We start from the raw sequence: 16,629 nt of genomic DNA on the forward strand, positions 1-16,629 counted from the left end.
TTGGATAAAGATACAAGAATCCAAAATAAATATGCATTCATACAAATCTATTTGGAATCTTTTTTTATTAAGTTTTGTTATTGTGGCTCCATCAGACTAATTACATTTTGTCCTACACCAGGCCTGTCATTGATCAAGACATTCTGATTCACTCCATTTCTGTTGGCTTTTCAACATAGGTTCAATAGAGCTGGTTTTCACTTAAACTCAGTAACATACACCCATTAAAGTGCAACAGTTACAGCATTGTAACTTAAATCCAAAAATGCTTATCAAGGTCACTTCTTACTATGGAGTTGGATATAAAATCCATATGTTAAACGCATATGTATGAATGATGCACCACTCACTGCTTAAAACGATCTGTGCTACATGTAGTCAAAAAAATCATCAAAACATCAGATGTCAGAGTTGGGCCTCCAGTGTAAATAAAACCTTTGATCTCTCAGCCTAGCCTAGCGTAGCAGAACAGGGTTTGTAGACAAATGTCCAGCATGATTTTAATACTGATGTAAATGAAACTGCTGGACAGAAGGAGAAAAAAACAGCATGTCCCCTTAGATAAAGTGGCAAAATAACAGTGGGATTTTAAAAACTCGTTAAAAGTCATAACACATTATTAGAGAAGCTACTTTCTACATAGCCTCGCAGTTTGCAAATGTTAAGGACACAATTTGAATGAGAAATTAAGAGAGTCAAAGTAAGCAAATTAGCAAATGATAAACTTACAGTGCCATTGGTTTCATGTTGACATTTGGTTTCTTTGCTTACACTAGATATTGGCAAGAGTACTTAGTTCCAAATTTGGAATTGTTTTCCATGTTCGCCAGTTCAGCTTTTTAATGAAAGGAATCATTTGGTATTATTGGTAGAAAGCAGAACTTCGCTAGCTGCTTGTTCCTCCCCTTCACCAATACCTGGTAGGCCCTAGCCTGGGTAAACCCATCCCCCACGTGACCTGCTCTCAGACCTGTTCTCAGTCACTATGTGCTAGTGACTGGGAACTGAGAGAGCAGGTCACGTGGGGGCTGGGTTTACCTAGGCTAGGTAGGCCCCTCCTTTTTTTCTTTTTAGGATAACATACTGACTATAATGATTGTTTGATAATGTCAGCGACAGCGTTGTGTTTTGCGAAACAACGCTTACCATAGTCTTCAAAGACTTTTTGTGTATACCCTTAGGTTTCTTTTGCAGGAGAGTGGGAGGGGGCTTCCCGGTGTTACTGGACAAGCAGAGCAGAGAAGTTCTGGTTTCTACTAATAGGTCTCATGACCAAAAATGTAATTTGGGCCAGAGTTCAAAATACCAAACTACTCCTTTAAATGGAAAATAGCACTACTATGCTAGAAACAAGTATAAACGCTCAAAATAAAGTAAATGTACACACTGTAAAAGGTAGTTACATGGATGCGTCAATTCCTACTCGTGTATCTTGACAAGATGTGTGCACTGCATTACAATGTGTGCACTGCAATACACACTGCGTTCAGTTCACACTATCTTAATCTAATCAGAGTAACTGTGCGTTCACACTATCTTAATCTACGGTAATCAGATTAACTGTGCGTTCACACTATCTTAATCTAATCAGATTAACTGTGCGTTCACACTATCTTAATCTAATCAGATTAACTGTGCGTTCACACTGGGGCGATTTTCGCGTGACCAGATTACATACAAAGTCGATGCAAACGCACGAGTCGATTTCGCCGCAAACGAGGCAAGAGACGCAAATGTTCGTGGCTGAAATTACACGATTTCCGCCTCATCACCCGTTTGCTCGAGTTGAAATTTCAACTGGAGCGAATAAGTGAAGCGTTCCTTTCGCCTCTGTGTGAACGTACAGGTCAGGACTTTTGAAAAGATGAAACGTATCGGTGGACTGAGAAGCACAATTCATGAAATACACTTCCCTAGTTGAAATGAATCAAATCATAATTTTGATTGAGAACAAAAATTGAATCAGAACATAACTCTTAGGTACTGATAAATGATGGACTGGAATGATGGACTTCTGTTACAAAGAATTTCCAACACAACCTTTGCAATACGCTTTGCAAAAAATAACTTTGCTTTACAACCACAATTGCTATGGAAGCATGTCGGCAGGTTTTGCTTCACTAGTCCTGCTCGTGCAGGATAAATAATTGTGTGCTGCTTTGGGAAATATGAATACAAGCAGCAATATTGGCTTTTGTGACTTGTGCAGGGAAATCACACGTTGAAACTCATTGATACACGATGTCATACACACATTAGTATAACATGATGTCATACACACATTAGTAAGCAGAAGCTGCTGTGTTTATAGGACGTGAAGCTGGTTGGTGGGCTGCTGTCAGGTTGGATGGTGCAGCTTTGGTCCAGAAAAGCCTGACAGAGTTAAAAAGACTTATTCCTGCTTGATGTCTCCCTTTAGCGTCCTCTTGATGCGGGAGTACGGGCTGAGCGTGTCGTCCATAATGAAGTCATAGAGGACCTTCACCCAGGAGGTGTAGTGAGGCAGATCTTCATAGTACTCCGCTGCAATCTTCTTCACCTAAGGAACAAAGAAAAAAACAACAAACACTCACCACTTGATGCCGTTGTTACTTACGTATTATAAATGTGGAAGAGGCGTGGTAAACATGTTAATGAGCCCAGATGAATCCGAAGTCGTAAAGAGATTGGCTGTAAGTATTGGCTGTCCTAACCCTGATTGGCTCGTGGAGCTAAAATAAATAAATACATTATTAAACATACGCTTGGCCTTTGTTATGGTCAAATTAGTTTGACCACAACTGTTGCCCAGATGAGACCCATAATTAAATTCCATGAGAACCACTGAGCCAGAAATGTCAAATGCAGTCAAACGTATGATAGGCAGTACATAGTATACATGTATTACTTACATACATCATTTACATACAGTATATTGTACATGGGGAGAGTGGACAGTGTACTGGATCCAGAGGCCATATGAAGGCTTGTTTGTATGGTATGACTCCTCTTGGTTGAAAGTGCACTTCATATTTTATTTCATCAAACTCTGTAAATATGATTTGGCAATCTATAATCCCGCCTTTCACATTTGAGGTGCCTTCAAATAACAGCAACCATCGCTTCAGTTCAGGCTGATCAGTTAGCCCCCAGCATATCTATGTTCCCATGGTCCTATGTGCCCAAGGTCCTATGTTCCCCAGTTCAATATTCTGTTAACACACACATTAATTAACCCTGCTATTGTGTTCGAGTCAAATTTGACCCATTTCAAGTTCAAATATTTCATATATACAGTAGTTGTTTGGCTTCAGAACACTTGGATTATGATGCATGGGCTGTTTGGCGTAATCTCCCAATCATTTTTGGAGCTCTGAAGACCCAGGACCTGGCTACTCTTTACCTGTGTTTTCAACTGACATGAGGGTTGTGAGAAGATAATGACAAAATATTCCGTTAAGTCCTACTGAGATGTATTTTGGGGACCTGGTTATAAGAACAGAAAATATAAAAAAAAAATCCTTTACTACAACCTAACCTACAACTGTACAAGCCTTCAGTAAGGGCAGATTCACATGCAGCGCCCTGAAATGTTTGGAAAATGCAAGGCGAACTTATTGCATTCTTTTATCAAGGGCGCTGCTCGGACAGCGCTACAGGCGTGCCTGGCATTTGCCGAGCAACCAAAACGAACCAGGACTTCACACAAACTTAGTACGGACTTCAAATAATGTATTATCATTGCCGTAAAAACCTCGTAGTAGCTTTAACTGATCTATGGAGCAGAAAAAGATCTTGCTGTGTCTGGATGCATTCCACTCTCCAATCCTGCAAATATATGGACCTATTTCAGGCTACGTGACGATGATGAGGTGCACTTGTCTTGCAGCATTCCCAAAAAGCGAATATACTTTTATCTAAGGAGGCCATGGTCATGACTGAAAAACACTCAAAAGACGCCAAATGGGCAGTTTGCCAATGACCATACACCTCCACGTTAAATTCTAGAATTTTCTTCTCACTTTTGAGAGGACATAAATTAATTTTGGAGAAAAAAAAATCAATAATTAAAGGAGTTTGCAATTTCAGAGAATAATTGCATATGAACATAATAGTATCTGTGAAACACCATTATCAGACAATAATATGATCACTAGCAGCTGGATACTAACCAAAGGTAGCCTGCGTCCTGGGATGCTGGGGAAGTCATGGTGCTCGTTGTGGTAGCCCACGTTGAAGGTGAGCAGGTTGAGGGAACCATAGTAGGAGTAGGTCTCGTGGCCCTTGAGGAACATGTAGTGCTCCGCAATGAAGTGGCCGGAGATGGGGTGCAGGCCCATCCCCAGCATGGAGCCAGCCAGCATGTAGACCACAGGCTTTGCCCCCCACAGCCAGTACAGGATCACGTCAAAGGAGAGCTGGATGGCTACATTGACCATCTCCAGCTGAGTGATGGGCTTGGGGTTGATGCAGAGGGGCCGGACGGCATAAAACAGTGGCTGCAGGATGATCCAGATGAACTTGCGGAAGCGTGTGCAGAAGAACCACCCCTCGAACTCGGTGGGAATGTCTACATCCACGCCGTCCCCACCCAGGTAGCGGTGATGGTCCAGGTGATAGCGCTTGAAGGAGGCCGAGTAGGGCAGACCAATGGGCAGGTTGGCGAACATGGCAAAGTAGCGGTTCCACATTGCTTTGGTGTTGCCGAAGGCTGTGTTGTGGGAGATCTCATGAATGGCAAGGGTCATTGAGTGGTTGATACAGCTCCCAAAGCCGTAAGTCCAGAACAAAACCCATTTCCAGTCCAAATCTTTGACCAGGTAGAATGCTAAAAACTGGATAGTTACCATCATGCACACAATCCATTTCAGCCTCGGATCAGGACCCATCAGTGACTTGATTTCTGGGTATTTGGCTGTAGGGTCAAAATCACAATATTCAAGTTAAATTAGGTGTACAGTGTATGTATTGACAATGAAACAATGGTAACAAACATACTAGGCTTGTAAATGAAAAAAATAATAACAATAATAATAATATGTGAAGCACTTGAGTATCTAGAAAGGTGCTATATAAATTCAACCTATTATTATTATTATTAATAAATATTATGGTGAAAAATACAAACAAAAAAAGCGCTAAGTATGCATTGTTTTGCCTCAAGAAGTGTGCAACAAAAGAGATACTGGGGTTGACAGGGCAGGTAAACTGCATAAATAACAAGTCCCAGCAAACACCTGTGTGTGTACTGTAGACCAGCAAACACCTGTGTGTACTAGGAACTGTGTGTTGTTCAGCTTCAGTGGGAGAGGCCTGAAGCATGTGATCTGTAGCAAACTCAGAAATTGCTTACAAGCCTAAAGATTTATTTAAGAAATCTATACAGCCTAATAAAGCTCTAGTCTCGGGAAATCGGAGACTATGATACATACAGGGATTCTGACACTTTTTCAACCTAAGAAATTTGGTCTCATTCTGGGAAGAGTTAAAATAGATAATTAATTTAGCATACTCACTGTCAGGTAACATTTCTCACTTCGCCCTACCAGTAATTGAAGAAATACTGATACTGTAAACTAAAGCCTTCATCTAAAGTTAGAAGCAGTCATCCGGTCTTTATATGCAATTTAATGTATCTATGTAATATGTGTAGCTTAACGTTATGTAATATCTGCTAGGAAACAAGGACATGCTAACCTACTGCTATACTTTACATACAAGGTTACTAACCTTGTATGTAAAGAATAGCAGTGCATTTGTGTCTCCTGACACTGCTGTACGAGGGAGTTAACTTACAACCCACTGAGATGAATTATTCAACCCAGGAGACGGCTGTTGTCAATGAGTATCTTTATCTACGGCTATGGTCTCAACACAATGGTAAGACTTTCTTATGACCAATTAACTTAAGTGTCTGTTATGCTAACGGTGAAAAAAGACATTAGGGGAACAAGGGCTGTACAGATAAGCAACTCAAACCCAATCATCCGAGACAAAACCCTGCACATAGACAGAAGGCTATGGAAGACTACTGCTCAGGGGTCTTTGCCATAAAGGAGACATATTTTGTATTTATGATTGATGTGCTATTTGGCCAAATTAAATTGTAGTGACGGGTAAGGGGCGGGCATTTCTTTGCCCACAGGAAATGATGAAACTTAAAGGAACACTCCGCCCATTTTCAACCAGCTTTGTATCATTAGAACATCAGTAGTATATCAGAAAACTGTAAACTGTTTTGAAGTCTGTCATTTAATTTGACAGTTATTGAGTGTTAAAGTGTGGACCAGTGACATCACTGGTCCACACTAACTCAAATTAATAACTCATTAACTCAAATCAACTCTCAATAACTGTCAAACTAGATGAATGATGAATAGTTTGACAGTTATTGAGAGTTGATTTGACTTAATGAGTTATTAATTTGAGTTAGTGTGGACCAGTGATGTCACTGGTCCACACTTTAACACTCAATAACTGTCAAATTAAATGACAGACTTCAAAACAGTTTACAGTTTTCTGATATACTACTGATGTTCTAATGATACAAAGCTGGTTGAAAATGGGCGGAGTGTTCCTTTAAGAGTGAAACAGGAAATTATCAAACTTAAAGAGTGTCTCCTAAACTCCATCCAGAGAAAGCTGGACTCATCAAAATTAGATCTTTAGCATGTCTCATCCCTTTGGTATAAGTCATCACAGGCATGCCTGCCTGGTTGATCAACTTGAGTGCAGTCAGTGTGTAGTTCACTGAAGTTGAGTCACATGATTTGTTGGTTTTGAAGTGGAATTTGTAAAAAAAAAGAACTATTTACAAAACTTTGGTATAAAGATTGGTTGCAGGGGTAACGGGTTTCTTAGATATTACCTGCCAGTCAAAATGTAAGTTATTCACTTGACTAGAATATGTAACCTAACTAAATGCCTATGAACATGACAAACATCTACATGTACTGCATCAATGTCAGAGCATTGAGCAATACATTATGGTGTTTATCTGTGGAAGAACAGGGATGTTTGCTAATGTTTGCTTTCATAATGTAAAAGTTTAGCTAACTACTGCAGAGCTGTGCTGAGATAAGAGATCTCGATGCCACAGTGAAACGTTATGACATGTAAAGTCATTCCAGGGAGTGGCACAATGATTTAACGTTAGTGGCTGCAAAGTAATTTTGCTCATTTGTATCCTAACTATGTGTCCCGTACATCTAAACAACTAGACATGTAAGCACGTTAATGGTTCTAAGTTCATGTTAATCGTCAGTAGCGTTAGGTGACTTATTTTTTTGTTGCTGAAGTTGTTATGCTAGCACTGAAAGGCAAATACAACACCGGATATGGAACCGTTAGCTAACGTTAGCGAGCAGAGTCAGCGTTACGTTAACGCTATCTTGATGAAGACAGACAATACAAATGAATCAACCATGTTTATGCCCATAGAATAAGGTTAGTTAGCTAACGTTAAGATAACAGTATATCATAATAACCAAAACTTAATAACGGGTAAAGTAACGTTAGCTCACCCAGGATTTCTTTCCTCCTGTCGGCATGCGGCTGATCCGTATAAACCCATTCATAGTCCTCACGGGCGACCCGGTTCCCCATCTCTCTTAATTTACAGACACGAGTATCTCGACTTTATTGTTTTACAGAGGCGTTGTAAAAAGAGTCTCTCTTCTGCTTCTATCAGCCTGGGAACTGCGACCTTTCACTTTACGTTAGGCCCGCCCGAGTCCAACAAACTGCCGCCAGGGTTGCCAGATCTACTGAGAGAAACAAGCAACCCAGACTGTCAAAGGAAACCCAAAACAAGAGATAGTTCAGAGACAGAGATGCAGTAGTTTTGTGGAATTTTACTGTTTTTCTCACTTTCCCAGAGTCGGAAACAAATAAATTCCCCCAGATGACCTTTTTGTATGTAGTTGGTTTATACTGAATGTCAAACAGGCTATTGGGTCAATGGGGGTGGGGGGGTTGCATCACACACAAGAAACTGTAGATATTTTCTCTAATTGCAAACAGAATACTACAACTTTAGAACATGAGAGTTGTGCATCACACACTACAGATTAGAAGATTATCCAAGTAGGCTAGGCAAGTATGTGCAGCCTGGAGCAATTTTAAAAGGGCGTGGCCTCCAAGGGGACAGATCCGCGGCACGGTTGCCACGTTCGTAGTTCTCCCCCAGTTTAGCCAGAAGATGTATTTTCCTGAAGGGAAATTGAGTGCAAGCAGGGCTCGATTGCCATGGGGTGGGTGACGACGAGGGAATCCCTGTCAATTTATTTCTACCCTTCCCCTTCATCCGAAAGCCCCTCCCTCCACAGCTGCGAATGTAACTTGATTTGGAGTGACACATAGTGAAGTGGTAGTGGGCAGGGGCTGGTACTGGTTTGAGATTGGACCATAGTTCTCTGTTGGTTCAGCATCAGAAACAGCTGCTGGACAGCAGAACAGGCAGGACAACAGTGGAGGAGGTTGTTGTTCCTTATAATAAACAGCCGACAGCAGCAGATGAGCAGCATAAAGTGGCCAAGGAGTGTGAATTTATTATTATCATCATCATCGGGTTTAGAGGAGAGTTTTAATGTCTTATGATAAATGTTTAAGAGCTTTTCCAGGGGCGGACTGGGATTATAATTCAGGCCGGGCATTAGATACCAAGCAGGCCAGGCTGATATGGGCCGACGCGCGTGCCGGCGTCTGAAGGGGGCCTGCAAAAAATGTGGACCGTTTGAAGCCCAATTTGGGCCGTTTGAAGCCAGATTTGGGCCGTTTGAAGCCCAATTTGGGCCGAGTCCAATTTTACAATGAGATGCACCCACTTTAACCCTGAATAAAGTAATAAAACCACTAGTAAACCAGTAGGCGGCGCCTGGCCTGCTGTTCAGTGAGTGGCCTGACTGGGGGCACACAAAAAAATATTATCTTTTTTTTTTTTGCAGGCCAGACCAGGCCGGAACAGTCCAACAACTAAAGGATTTGCACATTTCCCATTTCAAAATTCCAAACTTTTGCCCAGACCTAAAGCTCCAGAATTTACAGCCAATTTATGAATTCATTATTATCATCATCATCGGGTTTAGAGGAGAGTTTTAATGTCTTATGATAGTCTAAATGTTTAAGAGGATTTTCCACCCTGATGGAACAGTCCAACAAGTAAAGGATTTGCACATTTCCCATTTCAAAATTCCAAACTTTTCCCCAGACCTAAAGCTCCAGAATTTACAGCCAATCCCAGGGCCGTACCATGGGCCCCAGGGCTATTCATTTTCTAAGCCCCCCCCCCCCCCCCCCCCCCCCCCCCCCCTGCTGGCTGCTGCAAGGAAGGGACTGCAAAAAAAGGGGGCGGCTTTAGCTCAGGAGGTAGAGCGGGTCGGCCAATGACGCAAGGGCTGGCGGTTCGATCCCCGCTCCCTCCCAGCTGCTGTCGCTGTGTCCCTGGGCAAGACACCCAACCCTCCTTGCTCCCGATGGTGTGTAGGCGCTTTGGATAAAAGCGCTATATAAATGCAGGCCATTTACCATTTACCATTTATTGTAGGGATGACCAGTCCTTTCACAAAATAGAAACACTGACATTTTTATGAATAATAATCATCAGTAATGTGGAAATAATAACTAAGTGGGTAAAGGCAAATAATAGAACAGCTAGAACAGTCTGATAAGAAATTACATCACTTTACTGTAATGCAGCCTTTAAAACCAGGAATACTAGACACTTATCACCATATCCAACATCTAAGACCATTAGTCTCATATCATCATTATGCATCCAGTCCTACTTCAGCATTCAGTATGCCAGGGGTCCGTCCCCAATTACTTTTCACCAAGGGCCACATTTTTGCTGAGGGCCGAGGGCTGGCGGCGACGCAAAAACATTTGGGGCATTTTAAACCATTAGAGGAATAACTCATTTTAAATGAACAGTTGTGATGTCATTATTCCGTCTTAACCACCAATATTTGATCCTTTTCTCACTGGGTGGGTTAATTTAAGCATAAGTATTTAAGCATATACTGTATCAGTAAGTGGCCCGGGATTCTCAAAGCCTGTGTTAAGGGTCACACAAGAACAGAAATGCACTCTTGAAGCTAAATAAATCCAAAACCAAACGAGTTAATTATTTACATTTTTACTTCAAACTTCCTCAATGTAGAACAGTCATGTCTTACACATGAGATTTTAGCCTTTTAGTCATAAAGATTATTTAAAGATATTCCATATTCCAGACTGAAATGTTAACAGAAGTGGATATTGGCCAGAATGACATGAACATTTGGACACTTATTCAGCGGGTATTTTGCATGTTGCGTTCAGGTGCACTGTAATTTTTTTTAGGGGCCCCCAGGGCCCCCTATAGAAGGAATTTGAAGAATTAATGGTAATGTTATCATAAAACATTTACTGTCCGTTGGTACCAATTTACATTAACTGTTCATTAACAAATGTTAACTATTGCATTTACTAATAAACAACATGAATAACATTTACAAATATTAGTTAATGTTAAATGCACATGAAGGACTGCAATGTTGTTATACATGTTTGTTAATAATGTTAAAGTGATCATCTCAAAGATTTTCATGTAAATAAATGTCTGTTATGTCACTATCTGATGTATTTTCAGTATTGCAGCATTTATGAACTTGATGGGTAGGCGGAGCTAACACGATAGACTTAATCTTTAGGTTACTGTGGGTTCCTGCAAAGTCTGTGAAAGAGCTGTTGCACACCTAAAAAAACTTTAAATCAGGTGCGTAGGATGGAAAATGAACTAAAAGTAGAGAAAATCCCGCATGACACTGACCTTACCGGTAAACTCTTTATTAGAAGATAAATAGGGAAACAACGTTTCGGTAGTAGACCTTCATCAGGTTTTAAAAGACTGACTCATGTCAGTGAGGTATATATACAGGCTGGCCACACCCTGAAAATTGTTCAGGTGAGCTTGATTAGGGAACAGTGGGTGTGGCTAGATGATAACATTATAGCCTACATACAGCCAACAACAATAATTAACAGTAAATAAGATAACATTTTTAGAGTATACATGTAGAAAAAATTCATCAATACATATCACATGGATAAAATTCCAAATTGGATATAACATTATAGCCTATATATCCAACAACAACAATAGTTCACAATAAGAGTACATATCACTCAAGGAAAGTTGTAAAGTCAATCCACAGATTACAACATCACATTAAGTAACATCTCATCATTAAGACTCTTAGGAGCTAAAGTCTGTGGGTTCCTGACAACTTTTGTGTGAAGTAGGATAACAAGTTACTTCCAGTCTCTGGCTCTCTGCTAACATTACATGGTTATATGGCCGGACAAACTGTCTAATGTCACATAGATTTTGTCATTCTTTATTCAAAATGAAATCAATCAATCAATACATTTTTGTCCAACTGATGATGTCACATTGCCTATGACATCATCAGTGATGTCATAAGATAATTTTGGTCAATAATGATGTCACTGATAACATCACTGATGATGTCACAATTACATTACATTACGTCATTTGGCAGACGCTTTTATCCAAAGCGACTTACAATATCACATTTTTGTCAGCAATAGAGCAATCAACTATGCAACACAGTCTATGACAACTACAACATCTGAAGGAAAAGTGGTAAAGTTAATTTAAGTTAGTATTTTTTTTTAATAAAGAGAGAGAAGTTAGTTCAAGAAGGGCCCAGATGGACAATGTATATCACATCATCAGCGATGTCATCAGTAACATCATTATTGACCCATTTATGACATCACTGATGATGTCATAGGCACTGATGATGTCTTCGGCATTGTGACATCATCAGTGACAGTGATGTCATCAGTGATGCGAAGTTGGGCAAATGGGCGCTGCGCATGCCAATAGTGCAGGCGAAGCCACGCAGCAGCTGAGCTGCGTGCGGCTTGCCCACTATAGATAATGAGTGAATTTTCATTTTTGGATGAATTTATTGTTAGGTGGTTTCTCACGTTCAGATTCTCCATCCATTGGAATAGATAGAAAAAATAAGCACTAAACGTAAGCACTAAAAATAAATGTTTTATATATATTTTTAAGGGGTGGTAATGATTACAGTAAAAATCCACCATTACGATATTTTTGTGTGTGTTTGAAACATAATTGGGTTCTGAATGGGTTAATTAGCCTACATGCACAGACTTAAACAGTAGTAGCCCTTTTAGACCAATCAATCACTCTAATTTGTAAAATACTGTGACAGAGCAATGAGATGCAAAGTCAAATAAGGGTTGTATCACCCGAAGGAAAAGGCCCAAGGAAAATCTATGTATTTTTGAAAATTGAACAGAGCAATGAAACAATTCAATGTTTTGTCAAAACAGTTTTGTTCAATTCATTCTGTGGAGATGTTTGAAATCAACATGGCCATCTCAAAGGTAGGCACTAAAAATAATTTATATTGGTAGCACACAGCTGGTTTTTGTGTCAGCAGATGATGTCATGACCTGTTGTTTGTAGATTACATCACCTGGCAAAAAGACCAGCCAATAGCAGATGGCCAGTGTAACACCCTATACTGTACTTTTCAACTTAAGCACAATTGGGATTGGTTTAGTTCCTATTTAATACACTACATGATTTTCTGTTTATGCTTTTTAAGCAATTTATATATAGGTATTTTTGGGCAAAACATCTGAGATAATCATTTATTTGACCCAGCCTGACGTGATCACTACAGTATAAGTGGATTCCACTGTATTACTCAATCATTTTCTTGTGATAAGTATAAGTCACGTATAAGTCCACCTTAAAACAGTGGCTACAGAGCGGCCCCTAAGGTTGGCCCTTTCTGCAGTAATTGATTCGAAATGATTATTGTAAAATGTTGTATTGTTTTTACATGTATATTTGTATGTGTATTTAGGTACGTGTACATGGGTGGAAGTGTGTACGCGTGTATTTATATACATATAGATGTTTTTTTTTTGTATTTATTTATATGTGTAACGCATGTAATGTCTAGTGTGTTCAATGTTCCTCGCGCACACACGCGCTCATACATGCACACATACATTCACTCCATTTGCTTCACTTCAAGGACCACAATGGAAATAAGCCCTCGGGCTTTGTTGTGTTTTATTCCTTTTGTTTCAATGAATCTGGTCTTACGCTGTATTTCTTGTGCCATTGTTTCAATAAAGTATTCAATCAATCAATCAAATGGCAATTACTCTTTCTCTGTGGTTTTGGTTTGGGCTCAGGGGCGTCTTCTGGCTCAGATGCTGCCTTAAGGGCTTGGTTGGAGTCTTGCTCTGGGATGTCTTCTGGCTGAGCCGCTGCCTCAGGGGCTTGGTCTGAGTCTTGTTCGGGGATGTGTTCAGGTTGAGCCTCTGCCTCAGGGGCTTGGTTGGAATCTGGCTCAGGGGCGTATTCTGGCTCAGCCGTTTTTTCAGGGGCTTGGTCGGAGTCTTGTTCAGCCTCCGGGGCTTGGTCAGAGTTTGGCTTGAGGGCGTCTTCTGGCTGAGCCTCTGCCTCAGGGGCTTGGCCGGAGTCTTGCTCTGGGATGTCTTCTGGCTCAGCCGGTGCATCCGGTGCTTGGTTGGAGTCTGGCCCGGGGGTGTCCTCTTGCTCAGGCGGTGCATCAGGGGCTTGGTCGGAGTCTTGCTTGGCCTCTGGGGCTTGGTCAGAGCCAGAGTCTGACTCGGGTGCATCTTCTGGCTCTGCCGGTTCCTCAAGGGCTTGGTCGGAAGTTGGCTCGGGGACGTATTCTGGCTCAGCTGGTTTCTCAGGGGCTTGGTCAGAGTCTTGCTCAGGGGCTTGGTTGGAGTCTGGCTCGGGGGAGTCTTCTGGTTCAGCCTGTGCCTCTGTGGCTTTGTCAGAATCTGGTTCGGGGGTGTCTTCTCGCTCAGCCGGTGCCTCCGGGGCTTGGTTAAAATCTGGTTCATGGGCTTGATCCCAGTCTGGCTCTGGGGCATCATCTGGATCAGCCTGTGACTCCGGGGCCTGGTCGGAGTCTGGCTCAGGGATGTCTTCGGGCTCAGAGTCTGCCTCAGAGGCTTGGTCGGAGTCTTGATTGGGGATGTCTTCTGGCTCAGGCGGTGCATCAGGATCTTGGTCAGAGTCTTGATTGGGAATGTCTCCTGGCTCAGCCGGTGCCTCAGAGGCTTGATGAGAGTCTTGCTCGAGCTCCGGGGCTTGGTCGGAGTCTGGCTCGGGGGCTTGGTTGGAGTTTGGCTCGGGAGCTTGTTCGGAGACTGACTCAGGGGCATCTTCTGGCTCAACCGGTGCCTCAGGGGCTTGGTCAGAGTTTGGCTCAGGGGTGTCTTCTGGCTGAGCATCTGCCTCAGGGGCTTGGTGCTCAGGCGGTGCATCAGGGGCTTGGGCGGAGTGTTGCTCGGCCTCCGGAGCTTCGTCAGAGTCTGGCTCAGGGGCATGTTCTGGCTCAGCCAGTGCCTCTGAGGCTTGGTCAGAGTCTGGCTGGGACACTTGGTCAGAGTCTGTCTCGCGGGCATCTTCTGGCTGAGCCTCTGCCTCAGGGGCTTGGTCGGAGTCTTGTTCGGGGATGTCCTCTTGCTCAGGCGATGCATCAGGGGCTTGGTCAGAGTCTGGCCCGGGGGTGTCCTCTTGCTCAGGCGGTGCATCAGGGGCTTGGTCGGAGTCTTGCTCGGGTTCCGGAGCTTCATCAGAGTCTGGCTCAGGGGCATGTTCTGGCTCAGCCAGTGCCTCGGGGTCTTGATCGGAGTCTTGATCGGAGTCTTGCTCGGGCTCCGTGGTTTGGTCAGAGTCTGGTTCGGGGGTGTTTTCAGCCTCAGCCATTGCCTTAGGGGCTTGGTTGGAAGCTGGCTCGGGGGAGATTTCTGGCTCCTCCGGTGCCTCCGTGGATTGGTGGCAGTCTGGCTCAGGGGCTTGGACGGAGTCTGGCCCAGGGGCTTGGTCGGAGTCTGGCTCCAGGGCATCTTCTGGCTCAGACTGTGCCTCTGAGGCTTGGTCGGAGTCTGGCTGGGGCACTAGGTCAGAGTCTGTCTCGCGGGCATCTTCTGGCTGAGCCTCTGCCTCAGGGGCTTGGTTGGAGTCTTGCTCGGGGATGTCTTCTGGCTCAGCCGGTGCCTCAGAGGCTTGATGAGAGTCTTGCTCAAGCTCCGTGGCTTGGTCAGAGTCTGGCTCAGGGGCTTGGTCGGAGTCTGGCTTGGGGGTTGGGTTGGAGTCTGGCTCAGGGGCTTGTTTGGAGACTGGCTCAGGGGCATCTTCTGGCTCAACCTCTGCCTCAGGGGCTTGGTCAGAGTCTTGTTCGGGGATGTCCTCTTGCTCAGGCGATGCATCAGGGGCTTGGTCAGAGTCTGGCCCGGGGGTGTCCTCTTGCTCAGGCGGTGCATCAGGGGCTTGGTCAGAGTCTTGCTCGGGTTCCGGAGCTTCATCAGAGTCTGGCTCAGGGGCATGTTCTGGCTCAGCCAGTGCCTCGGGGTCTTGATCGGAGTCTTGCTCGGGCTCCGTGGCTTGGTCAGAGTCTGGTTTGGGGGTGTTTTCGGCCTCAGCCATTGCCTTAGGGGCTTGGTCAGAGGCTGGCTCGGGGGAGATTTCTGGCTCCTCCGGTGCCTCTGTGGATTGGTGGCAGTCTGGCTCAGGGACTTGGTCAAAGTCTGGCTCAGGGGCTTGGTCGTAGTCTGGCTCCAGGGCATCTTCTGGCTCAGACAGTGCATCTGAGGCTTGGTCGGAATCTTGCCCGGCCTCTGGGGCTTGGTCAGAGTCTGGCTCATGGGCATCTTCTGGCTCAGGCGATGACTCTGAGGCTTGGTCAGAGTCTGACTGGGGCACTTGTTCAGAGTCTGTCTCGAGGGCGTCTTCTGGTTGAGCCTCTGCCTCAGGGGCTCGGTCAGGGTCTTGCTCAGGGATGTCTTCTGGCTCAGCCGGTGCATCCGGGGCTTGTTCGGAGTCTGGCTCGGTGGTGTCTTCTGGCTCAGACGGTGCCTCTGGGTGTTGGTCGGAGTCTGGCTCACGGGCACCTTCTGGCTCAACCGGTGCCTCAGGGGCTTGGTCAGAATCTGACTCGGGGGCATCTTCTGGCTGAGCCTCTGCCTCAGGGGCTTGGTTGGAGTCTTGTTCGGGAATGTCCTCTTGCTCAGGTGGTGCATCAGGGGCTTGGTCTGAGTCTTGCTCGGCCTCCGGAGCTTCGTCAGAGTCTGGCTCAGGGGCATCTTCTGGCTCAGACGGTGCCTCTGAGGCTTGGTCAGAATCTGGCTCGGGGATGTCTTCTGGCTCAGCCGATGGATCCGGGGCTTGGTCAGAGTCTGGCTCCAGGGCATCTTCTGGCTCAGACGGTGCCTCTGAGGCTTTGTCAGAATCTGGTTCGGGGATGTCTTCTGGCTCCGCTGGTGCATCTTGGGCTTGGTTAGTGTCTGGCCCGGGGGTGTCCTCTTGCTCAGGCGGTGCCTCAGAGGCTTGGTTGGAGTCTTGCCCGGCCTCAGTGGGTTGGTCAGGGTCTGGCTCAGGGGCATCTTCTAGCTCAGCCGGTGCCTCAGGGGCTTGGTCGGAGTCTGGCTGGGGCACTTGTTCAGACTCCGTCTCGCGGGCGTCTCCTGGCTGAGCCTCTGCCTCAGGGGCTTGGTCGGAGTCTTGCTCAGGGATGTCTTCTGGCTCAGCCGGTGCATCCAGGGCTAGGTCCGGGT

General features: G+C 44.4%; 1 protein-coding gene across 1 annotated transcript; it reads right to left on the reverse strand.

The window, feature by feature from the left end:
• Positions 1-2,370: 2,370 nt before the first annotated feature.
• On the reverse strand, positions 2,371-7,695 carry degs1 (delta(4)-desaturase, sphingolipid 1). The gene is made up of 3 exons (XM_083650859.1): positions 7,503-7,695; positions 4,152-4,894; positions 2,371-2,539 (listed from the first exon to the last, which is right to left on the reverse strand). The coding sequence occupies exons 1-3, from the start codon at positions 7,582-7,584 to the stop codon at positions 2,393-2,395; spliced, it is 972 nt and encodes a 323-aa protein (XP_083506985.1). The 5' UTR covers positions 7,585-7,695; the 3' UTR covers positions 2,371-2,392.
• Between the last annotated feature and the right edge of the window lie 8,934 nt (positions 7,696-16,629).

Source organism: Poromitra crassiceps (genome assembly GCF_964638095.1).
Source record: "Poromitra crassiceps genome assembly, chromosome: 14".
Classification (NCBI taxonomy): Eukaryota; Metazoa; Chordata; class Actinopteri; order Beryciformes; family Melamphaidae; genus Poromitra; species Poromitra crassiceps.

Coding starts and splice junctions, on each gene's coding strand:
- degs1 (XM_083650859.1), bottom strand. CDS start 7,584: ATGGGGAACCGGGTCGCCCGTGAGGACTATGAATGGGTTTATACGGAT. Junction 4,895..7,502: donor CAGGAGGAAAGAAATCCTGG/GTGAGCTAACGT, acceptor TTGACCCTACAG/CCAAATACCCAGAAATCAAG. Junction 2,540..4,151: donor CAGGACGCAGGCTACCTTTG/GTTAGTATCCAG, acceptor TTTGTTCCTTAG/GTGAAGAAGATTGCAGCGGA.